Raw genomic sequence first — 27964 nt, forward strand, 5'->3', positions numbered from 1 at the left:
TTCTACATTTAGTATTTTTTTTTCTTCAAGAACTTCATTTTAGTTACAATTTGCAACTTTTTTATTATTTTTTTTTCAACTTGCAACTTTGTCATTTTTTTTTTTTTTCTACATTTAGTATTTTTTTTTTCTTCAAGAACTTCATTTTAGTTACAATTTGCAACTTTTTTATTATTTTTTTTTCAACTTGCAACTTTGTCATTTATTTTAATTATTTTTTCTACATTAAGTATTTTTTTTTTTCAAGAACTTCATTTTAGTTACAATTTGCAACTTTGTAATTTTTTTATTATTTTTTTTTTCAACTTGCAACTTTGTCATTTATTTTTATTTTTTTCTACATTTAGTATTTTTTTAATTTTTTTAATTCACAACTTTCAAAAACAAGGGTTGCAACAACAAAAAAAAAAAAAGTTACACCTTCATCTCCCGAAAAAAGACAAGTGATAGGAAGGAAGGAAGGAAAGATGACCTGTTGGGAGGTCCTCCTGCGCGTCAGTGTTTTTGCTGCCGCTTGGGTCCACGTGGTTCTGGCTCTTGGAGAAAGGTCCCCGACCGGCTACAAGGAGGAGATTGTGTTTCCGGAAAAGCAGAACTCCAGCTTCCGCCAGGACTGGCCCGGGGACGGGGACGAGGGGTCCTCCGAGGGCCACCTGAGGTTCCGCTTCCGCGCTTTCGGAGAAGAGCTGGTCCTGGATCTGGAGAGGGACCCCAGCTTTCTCTCCGAGGACCTGACGGTGCAGTACTTGGGCAGGAACGGGCAGTCGGACGCCAGCGGCCTCGCCGAGTCCGGCAGCTACTTCACGGGCTCCGTTAATTCCCACCCGGAGTCTATCGCGGCGGTGAACTACAACGGCGCCTCGCTGCTGGGGGTGCTCCAGTACAGGGGCTCCGAGTACCACATCCAGCCCTTGGAAGGAGGAGGGCAGAACAGCGCCGAGGGCGCCGGGGCGCACGTCGTCCGGAGGAAGGTCCCGGAGAAGGGCAACGGGCCTATGTGCAACGTGGGGCCACAGGTTTCCATGCAGGTGACGGGAGATGCCCACGCCGTCACGGGACGCGGCACAAACAAGATGGCGTCATCCAAAAGATCTAAGGTAAGACCTTTTGAACTTCCGTATTTAAGAACTGTCTTTAGAAGTAGCTGATCACGTTCTACGAGGGGTCTTCAAGAACCTTTTTCGAAGAACCCCCCGTATTTCATTATTGTATGGTCACAAAAAGTTTCAAAAACATTCTTAGGCTTGCGGCTCCATTCACACTGGTGCGACTTGTCATTGGGCCTTGGACATCAAAGTCTCATGACGGGTCCTTCCCCCCCATGTTTTTCAGTGATAACCATTCATATATGTATGACTTAAAGTTGCAAAGTAATTCTCATGCACTACGTTGGTTTACGACTTTCATGCGACTTGAGGGCCGCAGACTTCAAGATTAACCCTCGCAAGTCGCTTGAAAGTCCTGCACCTGAATATTATACACGCGGCGGTTGTGCAACAGTTGTCCATTATCATTGGTCAAAGCCTAAGTCGCATCCAAGTTGCACCCATCCAAAGTTGCACTCTCCAATGTCCCACATACAAGTGTGAATGGAGCAATGTTTTGGTATGGCTCCATTCACACTTGTAGGACTCCCAAAGTTGCACGACTTTGGGGTGTAACGTTGGTGCAACTTTGATGCAACTTTTAACTGTTGGTCCCACTTTTTGCCCAATGGGTCAAAGTTGCACGACTTTTAAGGGGTTACACTGGTGTACCTTTAACTGTTGGTCCCACTTTTGCCTAATGGGTCAAAGTTGCACGACTTTGGGGTGCAACGTTGATGCAACTTTAACTGTTTGTCCCACTTTTGCCCAATTGGTCAAAGTTGCGCGACTTTTAAGGGGTTACACTGGTGCAACTTTGATGCAACTTCCAACTGTTGGTGCCGCTTTTGCCCAATGGGTCAAAGTTGCACGACTTTGGGGTGTAATGTTGGTGCAACTTTGATGCAACTTTTAACTGTTGGTCCCACTTTTGCCCAATGGGTCAAAGTTGCACGACTTTGGGGTGTAACGTTGGTGCAACTTTAACTGTTGGTCCCGCTTTTGCCCAATGGGTCAAAGTTGCACAACTTTGGGGTGCAACGTTGATGCAACTTCTAACTGTTGGTCCCGCTTTTTGCCCAATGGGTCAAAGTTGCATGACTTTGGGGTGTAACATTGGTGCAACTTTGATGCAACTTTAACTGTTGGTCCCACTTTTGCCCAATGGGTCAAAGTTGCACAACTTTGGGGTGCAACGTTGATGCAACTTTAACTGTTTGTCCCACTTTTGCCCAATGGGTTAAAGTTGCACGACTTTGGGGTGCAACGTTGATGCAACTTTGATGCAACTTTAACTGTTGGTCCCACTTTTGCCCAATGGGTCAAAGTTGCGCGACTTTTAAGGGGTTACACTGGTGCAACTTTGATGCAACTTCTAACTGTTGGTCCCGCTTTTGCCCAATGGGTCAAAGTTGCACGACTTTGGGGTGTAACGTTGGTGCAACGTTGATGCAACTTCTAACTGTTGGTCCCACTTTTTGCCCAATGGGTCAAAGTTGCACGACTTTTAAGGGGTTACACTGGTGTACCTTTAACTGTTGGTCCCACTTTTGCCCAATGGGTTAAAATTGCATGACTTTGGGGTGCAACGTTGATGCAACTTCTAACTGTTGGTCCCGCTTTTTGCCCAATGGGTCAAAGTTGCGCGACTTTTAAGGGGTTACACTGGTGCAACTTTGATGCAACTTCTAACTGTTGATCCCGCTTTTTTCCCAATGGGTCAAAGTTGCACGACTTTGGGGTGTAATGTTGGTGCAGTTTTGATGCAACTTTACCTGTTGGTCCCACTTTTGCCCAATGGGTCAATTTCTTGCCAGAACTAATATGGGTGGCAATGGGACCACCAATCACATGACTCTTGGTAGGACCTGCTGCAACCTTAACAAGGATCTATTAACACTTTGGACATCAAAGTCGCACGACAAGTCATTGCCCATGTTTTACAATAATAAAACATTGATATATGTACGACTTAAAATCGCAGCTTCCTCAAAGTAGTTCATGCACTACTTTGGTGCGACTTTCATGCGACTTAAGTGCCATAGACTGCAATGGAGACCCTCAAAAGTGGCATGAAAGTCATACCTGAATATTATACATGGGACAGGTGTGCAAGAGTTGTCCATTACCATTGGTCAAAAGCCAAAGTCGCATCCAACTTGCACCTATCCAAAGTAGCGACTTTGGAGTGCAACTTTGATGCAACTTTGACGCAACCTTGACTCTACTTTAGATGGGTTGTGACTTGGATATGACTCTGGCTTTGACCAATGATGATGGACAACTGTATATTGTTCAGGTACAACTTTCATGCAACTTTTGAGGGTCAACGTTGAAGTCTATGGCCCTCAAGTCGGAACCAAAGTAGTGCATGAACTACTTTGAAGTCGCTGCGACTTTAGGTCGCACATATATGAATGCATACCATTGGAAAACATGGGGAACGACTTGCTATGCCACTTTGTGGTCCAACGTGGCACGACAAGTCACACAAGTGTGAATGGGGAACCTTGTCAGGGTTGCAGCTGGTCCTACCAACAGTCATGTGACCATCGGTGGTCCCGTTGCTGCCCATGTTCCAGTTAATCTGTCAAAAATTGGTCCGTGGGGGCAAACGTGGGACCGACAGTTAAAGATGATCTGTTTGGTCCCGGGTTGGGAAATCCAATTGTGATGTCACATCTTTATGACTCCGCCCACCATTGCACCCCTTCCGAGCGTAAAAGACTGCTGCGTTCGGAAGCACGTGTCTGGCCAACGCTGCGCCCTCCCCCGTAGCCGGGAACCAGTGTGGCACCATCTCTAGGAATGACCTTGTTATGACGTTGAACCAATGGGCTGCACGCCCAAAATAAAAAAATATTTGGAGACGTTGGCCAATTTTCTAAGCCAGGGCCACGCCCCTTCATGACATCATTAAGCTTTGTTAGTACAGTTGGTAAGACCACCATGTTCCACTCCGCTCTTGCCAAAGACTGCAGAGAGGGAGGAGCCGGGGAGGGATCGGTGGAGGCTGAATGAATGCCACCAACTTCTAAGGTGATACATTTGGTGACCCAAGATTTTCCTGCGCCTAAAGCAGCGGCCTTTGTGGCCAACCATCCCGGTCCTGACCTAATTCATTCCATGGTGGTGTCTGTATTTCTTTCCTCTGAATGACGCGACTTATTATGGTACATGAAGAGGACTAATGCCGGGAAAATAGGCAAAATCATGAACAGAGCTACTGGAAGGGGAAACTCCATCCACAACTGATAATTCCATGTTTGGTGGAGGCTGGGGAGTTATATTCAGTTCCCGTGTCTGTACACCCGCTGTGCCCATTATGAGGGTTTCCCACCATCCCTGTGCTGTGTTCCCGGGTCTGTACACCCGCTGTGCCCATTATGAGGGTTTCCCACCATCCCTGTGCTGTGTTCCCGGGTCTGTACACCCGCTGTGCCCATTATGAGGGGTTCCCACCATCCCTGTGCTGAGTTCTCGGGTCTGTACACCCGCTGTGCCCATTATGAGGGGTTCTCACCATCCCTGTGCTGAGTTCCCGGGTCTGTATACCCGCTGTGCCCATTATGAGGGGTTCCCACCATCCCTGTGCTGAGTTCCTGGGTCTGTACACCCGCTGTGCCCATTATGAGGGGTTCCCACCACCCCTGTGCTGAGTTCCCGGGTCTGTACACCCGCTGTGCCCATTATGAGGGGTTCCCACCATCCCTGTGCTGAGTTCCCGGGTCTGTACACCCGCTGTGCCCATTATGAGGGGTTCCCACCATCCCTGTGCTGAGTTCCTGGGTCTGTACACCCGCTGTGCCCATTATGAGGGGTTCCCACCATCCCTGTGCTGAGTTCCCGGGTCTGTACACCCGCTGTGCCCATTATGAGGGGTTCCCACCATCCCTGTGCTGAGTTCCTGGGTCTGTACACCCGCTGTGCCCATTATGAGGGGTTCCCACCATCCCTGTGCTGAGTTCCCGGGTCTGTACACCTGCTGTGCCCATTATGAGGGGTTCTCACCATCCCTGTGCCGAGTACTGGGGTCTGTAGACCGTAGCTCATGCGGGGTCAGAGCAGGGTAGCTGCAGTGATGATGCCCTGTCCGGTCATGCCATAGACAAGCTCCGCTATCGTCAGCTATGTCACCCCCACGTCTCGGTTGAAATTCAGGTAACTCTGTAAACGTTCTTTACCGGCGATTAAACTTATAAAGCCGTCTTCTCCTGCCCCGACCTGTCCGACATTCCTGACGGGGGGAACTTTGAAGAGACAGACGCACGGCAGCCGCTTTGAACTTTCGTAAAAATAGAAAAATAAATAAATAAATATACAAAAAAAAAAAAACGACAATCCTGCGCTGAAAGTATCCGGCGAAGTCTTGGCGAAGGAAGGGTGGACGGCTGCCATGTTTTGGTCGGGCTTTGTTTGGGTCGTTGGATCCCGACCGCGTTTTCCGCGCCAGCCTGTTGGCGGCCCCGTGCCACGGCAAACATCGCCGCTAAGCCGGTACAAGTGTATTTGATGTACGAATTAGGAGGGGATCGGAAACCCGGGAACGCAGATAAGGCGATCCGAATAATCACGGATTTAGAAAGAGCCTGCGGCCTATTGTTATATCCCGGAGTCATCATAATAATATTATATATTTATATAGCACTGACATATACCGCAGTGCTGTACAGAGATCACTGAGCCAGTCACATCAGTCTCTGTACAGAGGAGCTTACACTCTAATGTCCCCTCCCCCCACAGTCACATCAGTCTCTGTACCAGAGGAGCTTACACTCTAATGTCCCCTCCCCCCACAGTCACATCAGTCTCTGTACAGAGGAGCTTACACTCTAATGTCCCCTCCCCCCACAGTCACATCAGTCTCTGTACAGAGGAGCTTACACTCTGTCCCCTCCCCCCCACAGTCACATCAGTCTCTGTACAGAGGAGCTTACACTCTAATGTCCCCTCCCCCCACAGTCACATCAGTCTCTGTACAGAGGAGCTTACACTCTAATGTCCCCTCCCCCACAGTCACATCAGTCTCTGTACATAGGAGTTTACACTCTAATGTCCCCCCCCCCACAGTCACATCAGTCTCTGTACAGAGGAGCTTACACTCTAATGTCCCCCCCCCCCCCCACAGTCACATCAGTCTCTGTACAGAGGAGCTTACACTCTAATGTCCCCTTCCCCCACAGTCACATCAGTCTCTGTACAGAGGAGCTTACACTCTAATGTCCCCTCCCCCCCACAGTCACATCAGTCTCTGTACAGAGGAGCTTACACTCTAATGTCCCCTCCTCCCCCCCCCACAGTCACATCAGTCTCTGTACCAGAGGAGCTTACACTCTAATGTCCCCTCCCCCCACAGTCACATCAGTCTCTGTACAGAGGAGCTTACACTCTAATGTCCCCTCCCCCCCACAGTCACAATCAGTCTCTGTACAGAGGAGCTTACACTCTAATGTCCCCTCCTCCCCCCCCACAGTCACATCAGTCTCTGTACCAGAGGAGCTTACACTCTAATGTCCCCTCCCCCCACAGTCACATCAGTCTCTGTACAGAGGAGCTTACACTCTAATGTCCCCTCCCCCCCACAGTCACATCAGTCTCTGTACAGAGGAGCTTACACTCTAATGTCCCCTCCTCCCCCCCCACAGTCACATCAGTCTCTGTACCAGAGGAGCTTACACTCTAATGTCCCCTCCCCCCACAGTCACATCAGTCTCTGTACAGAGGAGCTTACACTCTAATGTCCCCTCCCCCCCACAGTCACATCAGTCTCTGTACAGAGGAGGGAAAAAAAAGAGAAAAAAGAAAAGAAAAAGAAAAGAAAAGAAAAAAAGAGAAAAAAAAAGAGAGAAAAAAAAAGAGAGAAAAAAAAGAGAGAAAAAAAAAGAAATAAGAGAAAAAAAAGGGAAAAAAAGGAAAAAAAGAAAAAAAGAAAAAAAAGAAAAAGAAAACAAAAAAATTAGAGGAAAAAAAAAGAGAAAAAAGAAAATTAAAAAAAAAGGGGGAAAAAAGAGAGGAGAAAAAAAAGAAAAAAAAAAGAAATAAGAGGAATAAAAAAAGAGAAAAAAAAAGAGAAAAATAAAATAAAAAAATAAGAGGAAGAAAAAAAGAGGAAAAATAGGGAAAAAATAAGAAAAATAAAAGAGAAAACAAAGAGAAAAAAACGAGGAAAAAAACTGAGAAAAAAATAAAAATAAAATAAAAAACAAGAGGGGGAAAAAAAAGAGAAAAACGCAGAACTCTCTGGAGCCGGAAGGATGCGCGGCGCGGGCAGCCCACTCGGGCGCGGAAGGAATTAAGTTCGGCTCGCGGGGCCATTGATGTCTCCCAACCGGTTTTGCGTGTGGGGGCTGACGATGGAAAAGTGACGCTGTCCGGAGCTCCTCTGAGCCGCAGCCAAGGAATGTCAAGGTTGTATTGGTTTAATGCCTTTACCACAAACCCATTTTCCTCCAGTCATCAGTTTTCCGGCGGGCCGCCGCCACGCACTTTTTCCATCTCGGCGGAATCGGAAGAAAGCCTCGCTTACACCCCCCCCCCCCCTCTTTTTTAAGTAACCCGGCCGTATAATCCAACGCCGACGTCGCTTTGGGAAAAACGTTGATCCCCGTCTGGGACTTTGTCGTTTAACGCATGTGCGTTGTGCAGCGCGCTGACGCGCTTTGCATTAAGACATTAAAGATAACGGCTGCCAATGCGCTATCCTCACAATCGGTCGCGCCGCACAATGTTGTGCCGTGACGCGGAGCGCTCTGCAGCATCGGTGCGCCGACTTGGGGCTCATTCACATGGGCGGATTATGTGCGTTCCAGGGGGGGGGGGGCAATACCGCCTCTGCCGCCTGCGCGTCTCTTATTGGACCCCCAAGAGGGATCTTTTCTATTCCGTTGCGGACTTTACCTTGAATTACTGCGCCGCCATCTTTCGCGTTTGGGCGCGGTCCTATTGACTTCAGTGGACGCTGCCTGCCAGGCTTGACACAAGGAGCTCAGATTGTCGCACTGCGAAGCATCGCAACCGCAGTAGGCCCATTACCTCGATCGGTAAAAATGCAGATCGACTACTTGTTTTTAACCCGGCACGATTGAAAATCAATGCCATGGGAACACAATGGGGCACTATTCTTCCCACTGATACCAATGATGGGGCACTATTCTTCCCACTGACACCAATGATGGGGCACTATTCCTCCCACTGACACCAATGATGGGGCTCTATTCCTCCCACTGACACCAATGATGGGGCACTATTCCTCCCACTGATACCAATGATGGGGCACTATTCCTCCCACTGACACCAATGATGGGGCACTATTCCTCCCACTGACACCAACAATGGGGCATTAAGTCCAATTATCACCAGGACATTTTCTTCTCCCATTGGCCACAGTCCGGCCCCCCTAAAGTCTGAAGGACAGTACACTGGTCCTTTGTATGGAAGGTTTGGAGACCCCCCCACTCCCCCAGTTCGGGGTAATGGGGGGGCGGTTCTTATTTTTGCTCATCCTTCGTGTTTCCCTGGGTGGCATCATCCGACCTGTGCATGCCACTCTCATACTGACACGGCCTCCGCCATGCACCCCCCCCCCCCCCATCACCTTTGTCTATAAAATGGCTTTTCATGGGAAAAACAATCGAATTTGCTTTTTTACGGGTTTTTTTCCGGCCATAGTTCCGGTTTCCACTTTCCGCGGATTTGCTGCAGATTGGCAGATGTTCACGTTTTATGGAAACCCGTAAAAGTTTTATAAGGAGTCCCCCCCCCCCTTCCCCTCCCCCCCCCCCCCTCCGAATCTGGAAATGTGATATGGAGAAAGTCATGAGAGCGGCGGGACATGGCAGTGCGGCTGGTGGTGTGGTGACCGCGGCGAATCCGATACGCCGACCTTGCTGCTCTTGTTGGTTCTCGCCCAATAGGCTGACGGTAGGAGAGTTTGGCAGTTGCCAACTTACCTGTCCGCCGCGCTCGCTTCCGATACAATGCGTTTTTTTTTTTTTTTTACATCTTGTACTTTTTTTTTTTTTATCATTAAAGCTTCTTATATTTTGCTGTCCTATAGTTTGATTTTTACATCTACTGATTAGAAAATGCGCCCTCTAGTGGTCATCCAAGTGGACCTGTCATCAGATATCAGGAGAGGGAGACTGAGGAAATGACTCCTCCTCCTTCTACAGAGTTACAATGTACAGCCTGATCCCTGGGGGGGAGGGGAGACTGAGGAAATGACTCCTCCTCCTTCTAGAAAGTTACAATGTAAAACCTGATCCCTGGGGGAGGGGAGACTGAGGAAATGACTCCTCCTCCTTCTACAAAGTTACAATGTACAGCCTGATCCCTGGGGGGAGGGGAGACTGAGGAAATGACTCCTCCTCCTTCTACAAAGTTACAATGTACAACCTGATCCCTGGGGGGAGGGGAGACTGAGAAAATGACTCCTCCTCCTCCTTCTACAAAGTTACAATGTACAGCCTGATCCCTGGGGGGGAGGGGAGACTGAGGAAATGACTCCTCCTCCTTCTAGAAAGTTACAATGTAAAACCTGATCCCTGGGGGAGGGGAGACTGAGGAAATGACTCCTCCTCCTTCTACAAAGTTACAATGTACAGCCTGATCCCTGGGGGGAGGGGAGACTGAGGAAATGACTCCTCCTCCTTCTACAAAGTTACAATGTACAACCTGATCCCTGGGGGGAGGGGAGACTGAGAAAATGACTCCTCCTCCTTCTACAAAGTTACAATGTACAGCCTGATCCCTGGGGGGGAGGGGAGACTGAGGAAATGACTCCTCCTCCTTCTAGAAAGTTACAATGTAAAACCTGATCCCTGGGGGAGGAGACTGAGGAAATGACTCCTCCTCCTTCTACAAAGTTACAATGTAAAACCTGATCCCTGGGGGGAGGGGAGACTGAGGAAATGACTCCTCCTCTTTCTACAAAGTTACAATGTACAGCCTGATCCCTGGGGGAGGGGAGACTGAGGAAATGACTCCTCCTCCTTCTACAAAGTTACAATGTACAGCCTGATCCCTGGGGGAGGGGAGACTGAGGAAATGACTCCTCCTCCTTCTACAACGTTACAATGTACAGCCTGGTCACTGGGGGGAGGGGAGACTGAGGAAATGACTCCTCCTCCTTCTACAAAGTTACAATGTACAGCCTGATCACTGGGGGGAGGGGAGACTGAGGAAATGACTCCTCCTCCTTCTACAAAGTTACAATGTACAGCCTGATCCTTGGGGGGAGGGGAGACTGAGGAAATTCTTCCTCTTGCCTGCAGCAGACTGATGACATCATCTCGGCCTGGGCACAGTCATTGGGCTGGAGTTCCAGGGTGGCTTTTCAATGATGAAAGGTGGAGCTTTGCTGTTGCTGTATACGGTGATATCCCCAAAAATGCACCGATGCAGCTTTACCCCCGGTTCACGCTGCTGCGACTTGCGACACGCAAAGTCGCATTATTACCACTAAAAGCCCCATTTATTTGAATTGCGGCAGTTCCAATCAATGCAACTCAAGTCGCAGCCACTTTAAAAAAAAAAAAAAGGTCCTCCCACCACTTTGATGCGACTTGAGTGGCGTAGACCCCCCACTCGAGACGCATGAAAGTCGCAACCGGAAATCGCGACAACGGTGGGGGTGGGGGGGGGTCATCGAATAGTCTCCTATAAGGGCTGCTGAGATCTGTTTTGCGACTTTGGCGCGGCGCGGGTTAACGCAAGCGTGCCCTAGTGCTGGCAGAACGGTTCGAGGAAGACCACGAAACAACCTTCCCATGGACGGCTGCCAGCGAGCATTGGAAGGGTCCAAACAAGAGGCTCCATGTTCCGCCGGCTCCGTCTCCCCCCCCCCCACCACCCCCAGACAATGAATGAATGTTTTCTTTGTCCTCTGTGCCGGGCTAAGGTTACCGCGCTGCGCTCAATAGGCGAGCGCCATCCAGGCCATTCAGCCGTGAAATCCTGTGATGAGCGACAATGCGGGCCGATCGGGGGAGCGATACCCCAGGAAATGGGAGCGGGGCGGAGAGGAAGTCAAGCCCATGTTCACTTCTCTTGTCTTTGTAACTGTAGCGCGACCGATAAGATCTTCCTGCCCGGCGACTCCGGGGGAGGGGAGGGGGGGGGGGCTTTAAAAAAAAAAAAAAAGAGGAGACCTGTGTTCTGGGTCTCGCAGCGTACTTTGTTGTAGGCGGGACGGCTATCTCGCGGCGGATCATCAAAGCGCGGCTCCAGGTAGCGGCGATATTCCAGGACAAGGAAGCGTCCTCATTGGGATACTTTTTTTTTTGTTTGTTTTTTTTTTTTTCACCGATGCGACCACCTTGAAAAAAAACAAAAAAAAAACCACGCACCCGCTCTTACCGTTTTTTTTTTTTTTTCCATTCACATCAGTCCCTAACCTCAAGAGCTTGCAATCTAAGGTCCCTAATCTTACGTACATTCTAGAACCCGACTTAGAGAGGACAACCTACCAACACGTCTTTGGAGACCGCGCAAAGTCCATGCAGATGGTGTCCTGGTTTTGGGATTTGCCCCAGCGCTAACCGCTACTCCAGTATGCTGGCCGAAATCTATTTCAGAGAGATTTGGGCAATTTTTCGAAAGGCTTTCCGCCAATCATATGCGTCTATTCCAGGTCGGTGGCGGGGGCCCACTTCTGAACTACCTCTTGGATTCCCATTCGACTAGGACAGTGATGGAGAACCTCAGCACCCCCAGATGTTTTGGAACTACATTTCCCATGATGCTCCACTACACTGCAGAGTGCCAAAGCATCATGGGAAATGTAGTTCCAAAACGTCTGGGGTGCCGAGGTTCACCATCACTGTCCTGGGCGAATGGAAAGCCCACTGACTACAACAGGTAGTTCAGAAGTGAGACCGCCCCCCCCCCCCCCACTGGGAAAACCCGCACATGATTGGCAGAAAGTCTTCGAAAAATTGCCCAAATCTCTAGAAATTTTTTGGGCAGCATAGTGGTGTAGCGGTTAGCAGTGGGGTAACGGGAGGGGGTGGGGTCAAATCCCAAAACTAGGACCCCCATCTGCATGGACTTTGCATGTTCTCCAAAGACATGTTGGTAGGTTGTCCCTTCTAAGTTGGGCTCTCATCACTGGCCTAGGAGACCAAGTCAACAAGGATAGAAGGTGCAAGGACAACATGAGCACCACACTAAAAGTATGAGTCCCAAGTAGATTTAGTTAAAAAAAAAAAATACCAAAAAACAATGATCCAATACGTTTCGGGGGCCTATAGGGGGGAGGTTCCTCCTTCACCAGGGGTTATAGTCCTGGTTTAACCCCTGATGGAGGAACCCCCCCCCCCCCTATAGGCCCTGAAACGCATTGGATCGTTGTGAGTTTTTGTCTACCTTCCTGGTTTAGTTTGACTCACTAGTTGTGACAATCATTGGCCCATCCTTGACCAATGCTGGCCATATCTCGCTTACTACAGTGATTTCCAATGACTATCAGCTCCATCAAGTTAAAGAAACCCTCAAAAAGCTTTAGAAGTAAAATGTAGATGGACTACCGTCTGTAGATGGGCATGTCTCCTACCAACAATAGACGGGGCTGTCCAGCCCTTTGCTTTGTACCCAACCGATGGTCCATGTTCTGTATCCTTGGGACCCAAACAATGGACCTTTTTACGTTGGAGGTCATCATCGCCCAGTCCTTATTGGTTTGTTACCCTACAAGCTGTTTCGTTGACTCATTCAAGTGCAAGCTCCTGGTCCACCGTCTGTCTTCATTAAAATATTGGATCCCAGAAACCAATTAAAAAACTTTGGGGGGGGGGACTGTAGGTGGACGGGTCACTGTAGATGGGCATGTCTCCTACCAACAATAGACGGGGCTGTCCACCCTTTGCTTTGTACCCAACTGATGGTTCATGCATCCTTGGGACCCAAACAATGGAACTTTTACGTTAGAGGTCATCATCGCTCATTCCTTATTGGTTTGCTACCCTACAAGCGGTTTCGTTGACTTATTGGATCCCAGAAACCAATTAAAACACTTTGGGGGGGGGGGACTGTAGGTGGACAGGTCGCTCTAGATGGGCATGTCTCCTACCAACAATAGACGGGGCTGTCCACCCTTTGCTTTGTACCCAACTGATGGTCCATGTATCCTTGGGACCCAAACAATGGACCTTTTTACGTTGGAGGTCATCATCGCTCAGTCCTTATTGGTTTGCTACCCTACAAGCGGTTTCGTTGACTTATTGGATCCCAGAAACCAATTAAAACACTTTGGGGGGGGGGGGGGGGACTGTAGGTGGACGGGTCGCTCTAGATGGGCATGTCTCCTACCAACAATAGACGGGGCTGTCCACCCTTTGCTTTGTACCCAACTGATGGTCCATGTATCCTTGGGACCCAAACAATGGACCTTTTTACGTTGGAGGTCATCATCGCTCAGTCCTTATTGGTTTGCTACCCTACAAGCTGTTTCGTTGACTTATTGGATCCCAGAAACCAATTAAAACACTTTGGGGGGGGGGGGGGGACTGTAGGTGGACGGGTCGTTGTAGATGGGCATGTCTCCTACCAACAATAGATGGGGCTGTCCACCCTTTGCTTTGTACCCAAATGATGGTCCATGTATCCTTGGGACCCAAACAATGGACCTTTTTTACGTTGGAGGTCATCATCGCTCAGTCCTTATTGGTTTGCTACCCTACAAGCTGTTTCATTGACTCATTCAAGCGCAAGCTCCTGGTCCACCGTCTGGTTTCTGGGATCCAATATTTTAATGAAGACAGACGGTGGACCAGGAGCTTGCGCTTGAATGAGTCAACGAAACAGCTTGTAGGGTAGCAAACCAATAAGGACTGAGCGATGATGACCTCCAACGTAAAAGGTCCATTGTTTGGGTCCCAAGGATGCATGGACCATCAGTTGGGTACAAAGCAAAGGGTGGACAGCCCCGTCTATTGTTGGTAGGAGACATGCCCATCTACAACGACCCATCCACCTACAGTTCCCCCCCAAAGTGTTTTAATTGGTTTCTGGGATCCAATAAGTCAACGAAACAGCTTGTAGGGTAGCAAACCAATAAGGACTGAGCGATGATGACCTCCAACGTAAAAGGTCCATTGTTTGTACCCAACCGATGGTCTATGCATCCTTGGGACCCAAAGCAAAGGGTGGACAAACCTGTCTATTGTTGGTAGGAGACATGCCCATCTACAACGACCCGTCCACCTACAGTTCCCCCCCCCCCCAAAAGTGTTTTAATTGGTTTCTGGGATCCAATATTTTAATTAAAACACTTGGGGGGGGGGGAACTGTAGGTGGACGGGTCGCTGTAGATGGGCATGGGAGGTGTCTACCAAAGTTCTGTAGCTTTGGGAACCAAACCGATGGACTACAGGTGATCATATCGGGCTCAGATGCATCTTTTTGGGCAATCTGGAATATTTCTGATGGTTGAATCACTTTTATATGCCCCCCAGTTCTCTATCCTTGGAATGAGCCACCACTCTTTGTGGCAACGATGGAACCCTATTAATAGCCCCATTATCGTATATAAAGGCAACCCTTTTAGATAAAATTTAAAGGTGATTGACATCGATCCACCAATCTAGATTATTGTTTTTCTTGTTGGGGATCGCGCGGGGAGGGTTGACAGAGTACGTTCTGTTCTCGGCTGCCCACACACATGTGCGTTAATGCATATTACGCAGTGTTTATGCAATGCACGCCGAGGACAGGCCATTAATACCGAATTTGCGCAAGGCTTCAGAGAACCAAACTTAGCAAGCGGATGACGTTCCAGAGAGCTGTCATAGACGGGAAGCAAATAAATTGGGATGCGCTTAGAAGAGCCACACGCGATTGTTTGGGTATTTGAGAGGTGATGGATGACGGCGGATCGTCGGCAGTGATGTAACCCTTGTATATATACGACAATGTAAACGCCAGACCCAGGACCTCCATCCCCTCTTTCCAAGTCTTAGGATTAAGACGTCTCCGTACTCATAAGTCATCGCTATGGAATTGCAACATTGTGTTCCTCGTCTTTGGCTTTGTAAGTATCTGCCTTCTGTCTGCCTTAACTCTTTCCATGTGGGAAATGGAGTCTTCCCGGCCTTCAGGGCTCCCTCGTATTTGACCGGCTGGCGTTTTTTTTTGAGCTATTACTCTCAGCATTCACCCTCTCTACTTGTCCATTTTTTCCTGGTGGCCATTGTCTCCGTTACAGAAAATGATGGGAAATCCAACATTTTTGAGTTGTCACCGGAGGAGCAGGAGGAGTCAACGGGAGATCTCAAGTGGATACACCTGTTCTGTTGTCAACTTTCCATGAAGGGATATCCTCTCACTTTGGAGAGACCTCCTCTTACTTCCTGCTGCGCCTCTGGGGCAGGAAGTGAAGGGAAGTTCACCTGCTGAGACACATACCCTTGAGGGGCCATACCCATTCCTTATTCTAATAAAATGTAAGGGTTCAACCACACCATTCCCACTGGGCTGTGTTGGGCATATATAGGGGTCTAGCCATAAAAAAAAAAAACAATTTGCCGTGTGGATGTCTCAAGTATTTCCACAGCTATTATGAATTATCTGTATGATGGGGCATCAGCTTCATCTTGGAAGGTCTTGGAAAACAGAACGGCAGAGTGCCGGACAGGGATGTAGGGACACTGGGCGCTCCATCTATCCTACCCAAGACTTCTCACTGAAACAACCCTAAGGCCACATCAGAAAGGTAGCAGCCCAAACCCCAAGAAGGTCCACCACCACCATTCATCTTCGGGCACAACCTACTGGAAGGGACTTGTCCACACACAATCACCCAGGACCATTGGCTGATCTAGTCAGTCCAGTGCGGTCCCCAGCACAAACCAGATATATAATATATGCTATCCAGGGGCGTAACTATAGGGGGTGCAGCAGTCGTGACTGCAACTGGGCCATGTGATGCAGGGGGCCCATGCAGCCCCCTCTACATATGGCCGGCAGCAGCATAGGCAGCTAGCACACACTATTACATCCCCCCTCCATATCCCCCTGGGGACAGGGACCCCTTCTCACGTGGGGACAGGGACCCCCACCTCCCCTGGCGACAGGGACCCCTTCTCACCTGGGGGCAGTAACTTCATCTGCCCTGGAGAAAAAGACCTCATCTCTTCTGGGGACGGGGGCCCCATCCTGCCTAGGGACAGTCCCCCAATGGGGCACCTAAAAATGTAAAAAATAAATAAATAAAAACTACTGATACCAGTGGTGGAACTACAGGGCTCACAAAGGTCATACCTGTGACCACGCCCTGGAGTTCCAACACCGGACTCGGAGGGAAGGGCCCTGGCTGGGGTTCAGGGGGGCCCTTCATGGTTTCTTGCATCGGGGCCCTGAAGGTTCTAGTTACGCCACTGATGCTATCAGATGCACTCAGGAGCTGGGGGGGGGGGGGGGGGTAACTTTGTTATCCACAAGAGGTCCGGCCGTTGACAGGGGAGCTAACAAATCTCAAGAATGTTTGGTTCTCCCATCCCCGGAATCATTTCATTAACTAAGGATACACATTGTTCAAAAGACATTTAGTACAATTCTAATTGGGCAATTCTTGCACCAGTCTGTAAGTAATTGGTTCTCTTTCATCGTTGAGAGTCTTTATTTAACATATAACATGTAAGAAACCCTTTGATAGAAAAGGAATTGTCTTGGTCCTCTGCAAAAAACATTTGCTGCACAAGTTTTGTTGTGTCCATAAAAGTTGACCTCATACGACGTCATCACGTTCTATAGGCAGGACATGCTGATCCAAGAAAGGATGACAATAATGGGGAAGCCAGGGACCGTAGGGATGCGTCATTAAAAATATATCTTGAGGCTCTGTAGGACAAAGCCAACGTAAGGCTAGATTTATGAACTTGATGGATGGATAATAGTACGGAACTCGCTGCTTTGGAAAATATTCCGAGGTGAATTATGAACGGAATCTGGGGAAACGGAGGGCCTCAGTCTGAGGGAACGGCGCTGCAAGGGGCCTCTGTTGGATTGTTGTTAGGTTTATCCTGAAGTGTGGAGAGGGGGTTTCCAAAGAATTTGTCATAGCAACCCCCCCCTCCCCCCTCCCCTGAAACTTACTAGGCATTTTGCAACCAACCTTTGACCCATTTGCAAAGCATTAGCAGTTCTGATAGAATACGAAAAATGGTTAGAGCATGACTCATACCTCTAATGGCCGCCATGTTTGAAGGGTTAAGTTGAATGTTTAAAGGTCTATGTACTACATTACCTGGGATGAACGATCTAGCCTTCCATGTAGGTGGAGAGAAACCTTTGGGAACTGCCTAGGGATGAAATTAATGTAGAGCTTTGAGGAAGAGCGAGTAGTCTATGCCGAATCACCAGAAAATTTACCAAAATTTGGGGGATTTCCAAAGAATTTGTCATAGCACCCCCGCTTCCCCTGAAACTTACTAGGCATTTTGCAAAAAACCTTTGACCCATTTGCAAAGCATTAGCAGTTCTGATAGAATACGAAAAATGGTTAGAGCATGACTCATACCTCTAATGGCCACCATGTTTTGAAGGGTTAAGTTGAATGTTTAAAGGTCTATGTACTACATTACCTGGGATGAACGATATAGCCTTCCATGTAGGTGGAGAGAAACCTTTGGGAACTTCCTAGGGATGAAATTAATGTAGAACTTTGAGGAAGAGCGAGTAGTCTATGCCGAATCACCAGAAAATTTACCAAAATTTTGGGGATTTCTACGTGATTTTCAATTCTTCTCCAACCCCAATCTTGATTCAACACCGGCTAAGCAACAGAGACATGTCTAAGGGCAAGAGTGAGGCTCTCAAAGCACGAGCAGAAAGATGATGTAAGAGTTGGGAATGTAAGAGGGAAATCATTTTAGGCACGGAAAATAGAAGCCTCGCTATTCAAGATAAAGCAGTCACGCAACGTAAAATTTTTCGAAAAGCCAAATTTTATTACTTGAGCATACCTTTTTAAAATATACAATGGCATTACTGTGCATTCTCTAATAATATTATATGTTAGTTTTACGTCATTAAACAATTATCATCTTTTACCCCCCCCAACAGCGTTTTGCATCAGTGCCCCGTTACGTGGAGACTTTGGTCGTTGCGGATGAGACAATGGCCACCTTCCATGGAGCAGGCCTCAAGAGGTATCTGTTGACCGTCATGGCGGCTGCTGCCAAATTTTTTCGCCACCCAAGCCTGAAGAACCCAGTGAATGTGGTGGTGACGCGGCTGGTAGTGATCGGGCGGGCTGACAAGTCCAACACCTACGGGGGGCTGAAGATGACCTCCAACGCTGCTGAGATGTTGAGGAACTTCTGTGAGTGGCAGAAGGGGCTGAACAAACCCAACGACTCTGATTCAGAACATTTCGACACGGCCATACTCTTCACCCGCCAGGTGTGTAGATTTTTGTAGCACCCAAAATTTTTTTTCAAAATTTGGAGTAGATTGTACTAGTTCCTAAGGAACAAATGTATATTTATTACTTATGTGCTTTTTTGTTAACAGAATCTTTGTGGAGTATCCACCTGTGACACACTTGGCATGGCCGATGTTGGTACAGTTTGTGATCCATCAAGGAGTTGTTCCATTGTCGAGGATGACGGTTTGCAGTCTGCTTTTACTGCTGCTCACGAGCTAGGTAAGCAAAACTACTAAACAACTGACAGTTTAAAGGGGATGTCTGAACTCTGCACTCTGTACATAACGCACTTCTGAACTCTGGACTCTGTACGTAGCACACTCCTGAACTCTGTACGTAGCACACTCCTGAACTCTGCACTCTGTACACAGCGCACTCCTGAACTATGCACTCTGTACATTACGTACTCCTGAACTCTGCATTTAGCACACTCCTGAGCTCTGCACTCTGTATGTAGCACACTCCTGAACTCTGCACTCTGTACATAGTGGACTCTTGAACTCTGCACTTTGAACATTTCATAATTCTGAATTCTGTAAAGAACGCACTCCTGAACGCTGCACCCTGTACACAGCGCACTCCTGAACACTCCACTCTGTACGTAGCGCACTCCTGAATGCTCCACTCTGTACGTAGCGCACTCTTGAATGCTCCACTCTGTACGTAGCGCACTCCTGAATGCTCCACTCTGTACGTACCGCACTCCTGAATGCTCCACTCTGTACGTAGCGCTCTCCTGAATGCTCCACTCTGTATGTAGTGCACTCCTGAACTTTGCACTCTGTACATAGAGCATTCTTGAACTTTGCGCTCTGTACATAGAGCATTCTTGAACTCTGCGTTCTGTACATAGCGCACTCCTGAACTCTGCGCTCTGTACATAGCGCACTCCTGAACTCTGCACTCTGTACATAGCGCACTCCTGAACTCTGCCCTCTGTATATAGTGTACTCCTGAACACTGCACTCTGTACATATCGTATTCCTGAACTCTGCACTCTGTACACAGTGCACTCCTGAACTTTGTACATAACGTACTCCTGAACCCTGCATGTAGCACACTCCTGAGCTCTGCGCTCTGTATGTAGCGCACTCCTGAACTCTGTACATAGCGGACTCTTGAACATTTCATAATCCTGAACTCTGCATTCTGTACATAGCACACTCCTTAACTCTGCATTCTGCACTCTGTACGCTTCGAAATCCTGAATTCTGTACATAACACATTCCTGAACCCTGTGCTTTGTATGTAGCGTACTCCTGAACTCTACACTCTGTACATAGCGCACTCTTGAATTCTGCACTTTGAACATTTCCTAATCCTGAACTCTGTATTCTGTACATAGCGCACTCCTGAACTCTGCACTCTGTGCATAATGCACTCCTGAACTTTGCATTCTGCACTCTGTATACTTTGTAATCCTGAACTCTGCATTCTGTACGTAACACACTCTGAACCCTGTGCTCTGTTTGTAGCGTACCCAGATACAACCAGCCCTTTACCCCATACTGTTGATGCAGTACATGATGAAATTGAGTTTGACAACCCTGGGCTAAACTAAGACTTATAAGCACGACTTCCAATGAAATGCCAATAGCATTTGCAATATTCTCTTTATCTGCCAACAGGCCACGTCTTCAACATGCTCCACGACAACTCCAAACCTTGCATTGAACTCAACCGTCCAGCTAGCAATACCCGACATATGATGGCACCTGTTATGTCATACGTAGATCCAGAAGAGTTGTGGTCACCATGCAGTGCCAAATTCATCACTGACTTCTTGGACATTGGCAATGGTAGGTAACCTTTATAGCCCATCTCCGCCAGACTGCCATCAAGCTATGATCCTAACGTCTCAAAGCAGCCATTAAAGCCACGTTTGACAATGTATCTTCCTTCCCCAGGTCACTGTCTTTTGGACAAGCCTTCAGCTCCCCTCCGCCTACCAGTCCCATTCCCTGGAAACGACTACGATTCTGACCGCCAGTGCCAGCTAACTTTTGGTCCTGAATCTCGACACTGCCCAAACCTACACACCCCCTGCTCCTCTCTATGGTGTACAGGAAGGATCGATGGACACTTCATGTGCCAAACTAAGCATTTCCCCTGGGCGGACGGAACGCAATGTGGAGTCGGAAAGACTTGTATGAACGGGCGTTGTATCAGCAAAGTGGAGATGAAGGCCTACAACGTGAGTTTGGTGTATTGTAGACCTCTAATTAAATTTATAATGAAGTTCAAGGGCCAGTTAGATCACTAATATGAGTTTTTTTCAAGAGTCAGTATGCATGTGGTTGCATTGTTGACAACATAAAAGTTAGATAAAAGTTCCATCAATCAATCAATCAATCTTTAGAACTAGAAGCCCTGCGAGACTCTACAATATTGCAACTGTAATTAATTCTTTTACTTATTACTTTTACAGACTCCGACGAATGGAGGTTGGGGTCCTTGGGGTCCATACGGGGGATGCTCACGGACGTGTGGTGGTGGAGTTCAGTTCTCCCATCGTGAATGCAACAAGCCAGTCCCAAGAAACGGTGGGAAGTATTGCGAAGGGAAGAGGACCCAGTACCGCTCTTGCAACACACAGGAGTGTCCAACCGGCAATGGTACGTTTTACACACCCAGAGCCGATTTCAAAGTTGTTCAAACTTAATGGCAAGTCATTTTAATGTATATTGTAGAGGAGAACTGCCATTTTTTTTTTTTTGCTATCCCAGGGCTCATCTCCATAATTCACAAAAACTTGCAGTTCACGATTACAAAAAAATCACAAGTCAACTTTAAATGCATGCTTTAGTACAGAGGTCTCCAAACTATGGCCCTCCAGTTGTTCAAGAACTACAATCAGGGCTGTATTAACGTAGGGGCTATTGGAGCTGCAGCTCCAGGCCCCTACCTTAATATAGGCCCAGCCACCCAAAAAAGGACAGACTTCTCATGGAAGGCAATGGGCCAGCGGGAAGAGATCTCCCCTGACAGGCCCTGCATTCCACATGCACCGCCTGGGCAGGGTCGTGGGATTGATAATGGGCACTACATGGAGTAGTCCTAACAGAAGCCTGGGGCACGCCAATGCAGGGCTCTTACAGAAGTCTGGGGCTTCCATAGTGTTATGCCTGTGCCGCTGCGCACCTTTGAGTTTGGGCGCATGCCAGCACAGGCTCCGGGAAAGCAGAAGGGTGACCAGTAAAAGGTCCACCAAAATCCTCAGCACCAAGCACGTGATGCTCTTAATCCGGCCCTGACTACAATTCCCATCATGCCTAGTCATGTCTGTGAATGTCAAGAGTTTTACAATGCCTTATGGGACATGTAGTTCAACAACAGCTGGAGGGCTGGAGATCCCTGCTTTAGTACATTGAATGAGAAACAAATTCACAATGACCAAGCTGCGTGTAGTATAGTCCTAGAGAAGCTCAGTGCTGCCCTCTATGGGAATGACTTCTCTCTGCCTGCAAGTGTGTAAAAAAAATATATATATATATATATTTGGTGGCGAAGTCTAAAACAGGGGTCTCTTCTTATCCAAACAAAGGGGCCAGTTTACTATGGACATTGGGAGTAGAAATTATCGTGGTGTCAGTGGGAGTAAACAATGCATCTTTGGTATTAGGGGGAGGAATAGTGCCCCATTGTGTCAGTGGGCGGAATTGTGCCCCATGGTTTGTGTCAGTGGGAGAAATAGCTCCCCCTTGTTAGTGTCAGTAGGAGAAATTCTACCCCATTGTTGGTGCCAGTGGGAGGAATTGGGCTACCATTGCTGGTGTCAGGGAGAGGAATAGCTCCCCATTGTTGGTGTCAGTAGAAGGGGTTATGTCCCATTGTTGGCGTCAGTAAGAGGAATAGTGTCTTGTATAAGCAGGAGGAAAAGTTCCCCCTTGTTAGTGTCAGTGGGAGAAATTATACCCCATTGTTGGTGTCAGGGAGAGGAATAGCTCCCCACTGTTGGTGTCAGGAAGAAGAATAGCACCCCATTGTTGGTGTCAGTAGAAGGAGTTATGTCCCATTGTTGGTGTCAGTGAGAGGAATAGTGTCCTGTATCAGCGGGAGAAAAAGTTCCCCAACGGCCAGATAAAGGCAAGCAAAGGGCCACATCAGGCCCCGGGGGGCCATGGTTTGGAGAACACTGGTTTAACAGGACCCAAGTCCAGTGATTGCCAGATAAAGAGGTCTTCATTAAAAAGGTTAACTAATAAGTGGTCACCCCAATCTTCTCGCCCTACAGCAATGACATACAGAGAGCAGCAGTGTGCCGTCTACAACCACCGGACAGACCTCTTCAAGGGTTTCCCATCGCCCATGGACTGGGTTCCCCGCTACAATGGAATCGCAGAGAAGGACCAGTGCAAACTCACCTGCCAATCACGTCCTTTGGGTTACTATTATGTCCTGGAGCCACGGGTGAGTGCCATATCCAACGTCTGCTATTCCTTCGCCAACACAAATTAATTTGCACTCTATAAAATAAGAATGGATATTTCCGATGTGCTTATACAGCTTATTTAAACAGTAAAATGAATTTTCGGCTGTATTTACGGAATGGAATGCCTACTACCATAGGAGTGCATGCTGTGTGTTACATAGACATAGCTGGTTCTATAGCCCCGGATTCCACACATTTAGACCAGTAATGGTAACAAAATCATCCCCCCCCCCTTTTTTCTCTGGTTCTAGGTGGCGGATGGTACTCCATGCTCCCCAGACTCCACTTCTGTATGCGTACAGGGGCGCTGCGTCCATGCTGGCTGCGACCGAGTCATCGGATCCAAGAAGAAATTCGATAAGTGCATGGTGTGCGGCGGGAGCGGCTCAGCCTGTACCAAGACCTATGGATCCTTTACAAAACCACGGTGAGACACCACAGGATTTTCAAACACCCAATTTATAAAGTCGCCATGCCAGGCCAACTGGGCGAATGCCATAGGTTTATATTGGGTAGGAGGAGGTTAGGCAAGTATCTGGTTACTGTGCTCTTATCTGGTCTTTGCATAGACATACAGAGTCAGGAACTCAGCTGAATTGGTTGATGCTGTCCATATAGAACAAGGCTGTCCAACTCAACTTCATTGTGGGCCACCGCATTATTGTTGCCGGTTGTGTCTGTTAGACTAGATGTCTAGACCCCCCACCCCCCACCCTTACATTAGATGTCAAGAGCCCCCCACCATCAGAAGTCAAGAGTTCCCAACAGGGCTGGACTGGGACAAAAATTTGGCCCTGGATTTCATCCAGACCGGCCCACTTTAATTTTGCAAAAACTCACAAAAACAGTATATAAACTGTACGCAATTGCGTAAAAAAAGCCTCACCCTTACATCAGAGTCCCTAGAGAGCCCTCCTTACATCAGGGTCCCCAGAGAGCCCCTCCTTACATCAGTGTCCCCAGACAGCCCCCCACTTACATCAAGGTCCCCATATAGTCTTCCCCTTACATCAGTGTCCCCAGAAAGCCCCCCACTTACATCAGGGTCCCCAGAGAGTCCCTCTTACATCAGAGTCCCCAGAGAGCCTCCGCCTTACATCAGGGTCCCCAGAGAGCCCCTCTTACATCAGAGTCCCCAGAGAGCCTCCGCCTTACATCAGGGTCCCCAGAGAGCCCCTCTTACATCAGAGTCCCCAGAGAGCCTCTGCTTAACATCAGGGTCCCCAGAGACCCCCTCCTTACACCAGGGTCCCCAGAGAGCCCCTCTTACATCAGGGTCCTCAGAGAGCCCCCCCCTTACATCAGGGTCCCCAGAAAGCCCCTCCTTACATCAGGATCACTAGAGAGAGAGCAGGCAGTGAGAGCTGCCTGCCCACTCTCCAGCTATCCAATGCTGCCCGCCCCGCGGCTGCAGAGAGCCCAAGGCCTGGTAATGCGCCGGGACCCTGTAGTTGGGGACTCCTGGTCTGACTCTGGGCCCCAGATGCAGGGCTATAGCCCCAAAAGTCCCACCCTAGCGATGCCACTGACTGTCACTAAAACCGGCCCACTGAGCCATCGGCCCACCGGGAAACTCCCGGTAGTCCCGATGGCCAGTACATGCCTGGTTCCCAACCATACCTTACATCGCAGTGCACCCCCCACCTTGTGCTGCTGCAGGGAAGAAGCTGGGGGTGAAGCTGGGAAGCAGAAAGTCCAGGGTCTGGAGGACCAGAAAAGGGCTGGAGTCAGCTGAATGCTGAGACCAGGGAAGGCAGAGAGGAGGGGGTGCCTTGGCTACACAGAAAGGCGCAGGATCTGGTGAAAGAGTTCTGTCCTCCTCTCTGCTTCCGACTGCTGAGACAAGGTGGGGGGGGGGGGGGGTGTTGTAGCTGCAGGAGAGGTGAGAGGGCCACATGAAATGGGGCTTTTGGCTAAATTCAGCCTGCGGGCCTTCTGTTTGACACGTGAAATAGAATACTCTCTGGCGCGGATATGAGTATTTTGTGGTTCACGTTCCAGGGCATAATCGAAGACACTTGTAAAACAACCAGCTTTGTAGCAGAAATTGTAAAAAAAAAATGGATTTTTAGACCTACTACTAGTATTTTGTACTGGTAATATTATCCTCAAATGTTTCTTTTATGCTTCCAGGTATGGCTACAATGACGTGGTCACCATCCCAACAGGTGCCACAAATATTTTGATACGTCAGAACAGCGGGTCATCCTCAACGAGCGACGGGGTCTACCTGGCCTTAAAAAGACAAGATGGAACCTATGCCCTCAATGGAAACTATATCCTGGTGCCATCAGAAGTGGACGTTAACATTGGGGGAGGGTTAACTGTACGGTACAGCGGGGCTACCAAAACTATGGAAACCATTGTTGGACGTGGACCCCTGAAAGAGTCCATTACTATCCAGGCCTTGGTTGTCAGTGACCAGAGAGCCCCACGTCTCAAATACACCTTCTTCGTCCCCAAACCAACCACCAGGTCCACACCAGCCAAGAAACCGGCAGAAGACTGGATGAAGCGGAGGGCACAGATACTCGAAATTTTGAGGAAGACCAGAAACAGCCGCAAATGATCCGTAGAAAGATGTACTGGGGACAATTATGTCTCGATTCAGAGAGACAAGCTAGCACATTCCAACCTAATTTCTTTTAGGTAGGAAGTTTAAGTGTTTTTCGCAGGCAGCATCTTCAAGCTATGCATATAAAGAACTGGACAGTACCACCTTTCACAAAACGTTCTTGAAAATATCCAGAGCTGAAATTAAAGGGCATCATCCCGTAAACCATTTAACGGCCAGCTTTGCAGCCAAGTTATTAAGAAATATATCGCAAAAGAGAGGTGACCAGAGGTGGTACAGATGGTCTTGCCATAAAAAAAAAGCATCAACAGACTGTTGTATAGCTCGAAAAAGGAACAAAGGAAGGCCACCTGGACTCAAAGTAGACATTGTTGAGTCTTTAATAAGCCCGTGCTGTTGGCTGGTCCACCACAGGCGGCTCCCCTTTGGACTTTTCCCCATTTTGGCCTCGTTTGGCCAACTGTTTTCTTATTGCCAATGGACTTTGAACTTTAAAGATGAATTGGTGACCACAAAGACAGTCTTCCAGGAACGAGTTATATCTGGTCACAAAGGTTTGCCGTTGCTGAGGCAATCAAAAAAATTCAGCATCAAACTCTACGGTAGCTTGTAAGAGGAGTTGATTCCTCACTATGGACTGAAAGTAGGGTCTGGATACCCATATTATTTAATAGGAACATAAAATAATTAGCTAGGATAACTTTGTTGATAGTACATCCCTTAGGGACAGCCTAAGCCCCTGTACACACGGTCGGAGATTTCCACAACCAAATCCGTCGGATTTTGCCCGAAACTGTTGCATACACACGGTCGGACAAAGTTGGCGAAAAAAATCCGATCTTTCAGAACGTGATGATGTAATTTCGTTACGATGGGACTACGTTCAGGCTAGTAGCCAATAGCTTTGATGTAGGAATTTGATCTGAGCATGCGTGGCACTTGGTCCGATCAAAATTCTCTACACATGATCGGAGTATGTCCGACCGGCCCAGTTGGTCGGGAAATATTTCCAACATGTTGGAAAATTGGGTCCGACGGATATTCCGACGGAATCGGTCCGATGCATACCACACACAGTCGGATTATCCGACGACACGGTCCGATAGGACACATTCCGACGGATTCTCCGACCGTGTGTACAAGGGCTAAGAGGGTCCACAAAAGCGATAAGCTCTTCCCGTTCTGGAATTCCCTTTTTGAGAGGAACCAGAAGAAGGGTTTTAGTTTTTTTTGGGAATAGCTTTTCGTAGGCGTAGAAGTGATCAATTGGGGGGGGGGGGGGGTTTGGATGGATTTTGTTCGCTACCATAAAGTCCAACATGAACAACACCTGGCGGTTCTGGCCAGACACTTTGGTGCTGCTTAGCCACAGCATGAGGTTCAAAATCCATTCTAATTTATATGTCTATAGTCTTCAGATCTGGTGCTAAACAGGGCTCTCTCCAATCGTAATCCAGCCTGGGTGGTTCTTTGCAGATCTGCAGGTGATCCCTTTTTGAAGATCTAGGGCCAGTGATGGCGAACTCTTGGCACCCCAGATGTTTTGGAACTACATTTCCCATGATGCTCCACTACACTGCAGAGTGCCAGAGCATCATGGGAAATGTAGTTCCAAAACATCTGGGGGGTGCCAAGGTTCGCCATCACCGATCTAGGGGGGAACAATGGACTAAGTTGTACATCGAAGGCTGGAGGACCGATGGAGAACCTTGGTTTATCCTACTGTAAGGACATATCAAAACTTACTCTGGTGCTACAGAAACTCCGAAAATTCCATTACCTTTATGTCCATCTTTTAGTTCTCAAGAGCTCTTCAAAGGTTTTTAATTTATAGAGCCCATAGGCACTGCTTGTTCGGTCCTCGATGGCGTGTACAAATCTCTCTAACGAGTTTTATTTATATATTTATTATTGTGTCTACAAGTCAAAAAAACTTGTAAAAATTTGACAAAATTTGGATGAAGAGGCCCCTAGTAGACTGCAAAGAAATCGGGACTAACAGACAACCGTGAAGCTTTTAGCAACAAACTAACATTAGATATAGTTTTTCGAAAGTGAACAAAAGGTTCCCAAGGATCCCTCAGTAATAGGCGCTCTACTGCACCGCAGATGTGCGAACATATGTCTTCGTTTAGTGACCCCCATTATGCACCGTATCGTAACATCTGCAAACGCTTAAACATTTGGGGGGTTAAAGGTGGCCACAGAAACCCAAATCTTTTGTCGGATTCGATGTTCAGCCTTCGACTAGGCTGTAATTATCACGGGGGGGGGGGGGGGGGGGGACCACGCATCTGAAGTGCAGTAGAACGGGGATTATAACTGGGATTTCCCAGAGATTGTAGAAGTTACATCATATTTGCCATCATCTCCTTCAACCATATCAGGTCTATCAAAGAGAAGGTACTAAAGAACTCTTCTAATATTTTATACAACTATTTATGATAGTG

At 48.1% G+C, this 27964-nt stretch overlaps 1 protein-coding gene across 1 annotated transcript; it reads left to right on the forward strand.

Annotated features, from left to right (window-relative positions):
• Window positions 1-27793, forward strand: ADAMTS4 (ADAM metallopeptidase with thrombospondin type 1 motif 4). Its single transcript, XM_077463956.1, has 9 exons — window positions 1-1097; window positions 18144-18482; window positions 18594-18726; window positions 20136-20306; window positions 20415-20701; window positions 20936-21122; window positions 22742-22917; window positions 23191-23366; window positions 25073-27793. The coding sequence occupies exons 1-9, from the start codon at window positions 468-470 to the stop codon at window positions 25506-25508; spliced, it is 2535 nt and encodes an 844-aa protein (XP_077320082.1). The 5' UTR covers window positions 1-467; the 3' UTR covers window positions 25509-27793.
• The last annotated feature ends 171 nt before the right edge of the window (window positions 27794-27964 follow it).

Source organism: Lithobates pipiens, unplaced genomic scaffold (assembly GCF_037356315.1).
Source record: "Lithobates pipiens isolate NorthernLeopardFrog02 unplaced genomic scaffold, aLitPip1_a1.2 Scaffold_30, whole genome shotgun sequence".
Lineage (NCBI taxonomy): Eukaryota > Metazoa > Chordata > Amphibia > Anura > Ranidae > Lithobates > Lithobates pipiens.

Excerpts from the sequence above, each read along its gene's own strand:
- ADAMTS4 (XM_077463956.1), top strand. The coding sequence starts at position 468 with ATGACCTGTTGGGAGGTCCTCCTGCGCGTCAGTGTTTTTGCTGCCGCT. Across the intron at positions 20,307-20,414 it reads CTTCTTGGACATTGGCAATG|GTCACTGTCTTTTGGACAAG; the intron begins GTAGGTAACCTT and ends TTCCTTCCCCAG. Across the intron at positions 21,123-22,741 it reads GGAGTGTCCAACCGGCAATG|CAATGACATACAGAGAGCAG; the intron begins GTACGTTTTACA and ends CTCGCCCTACAG.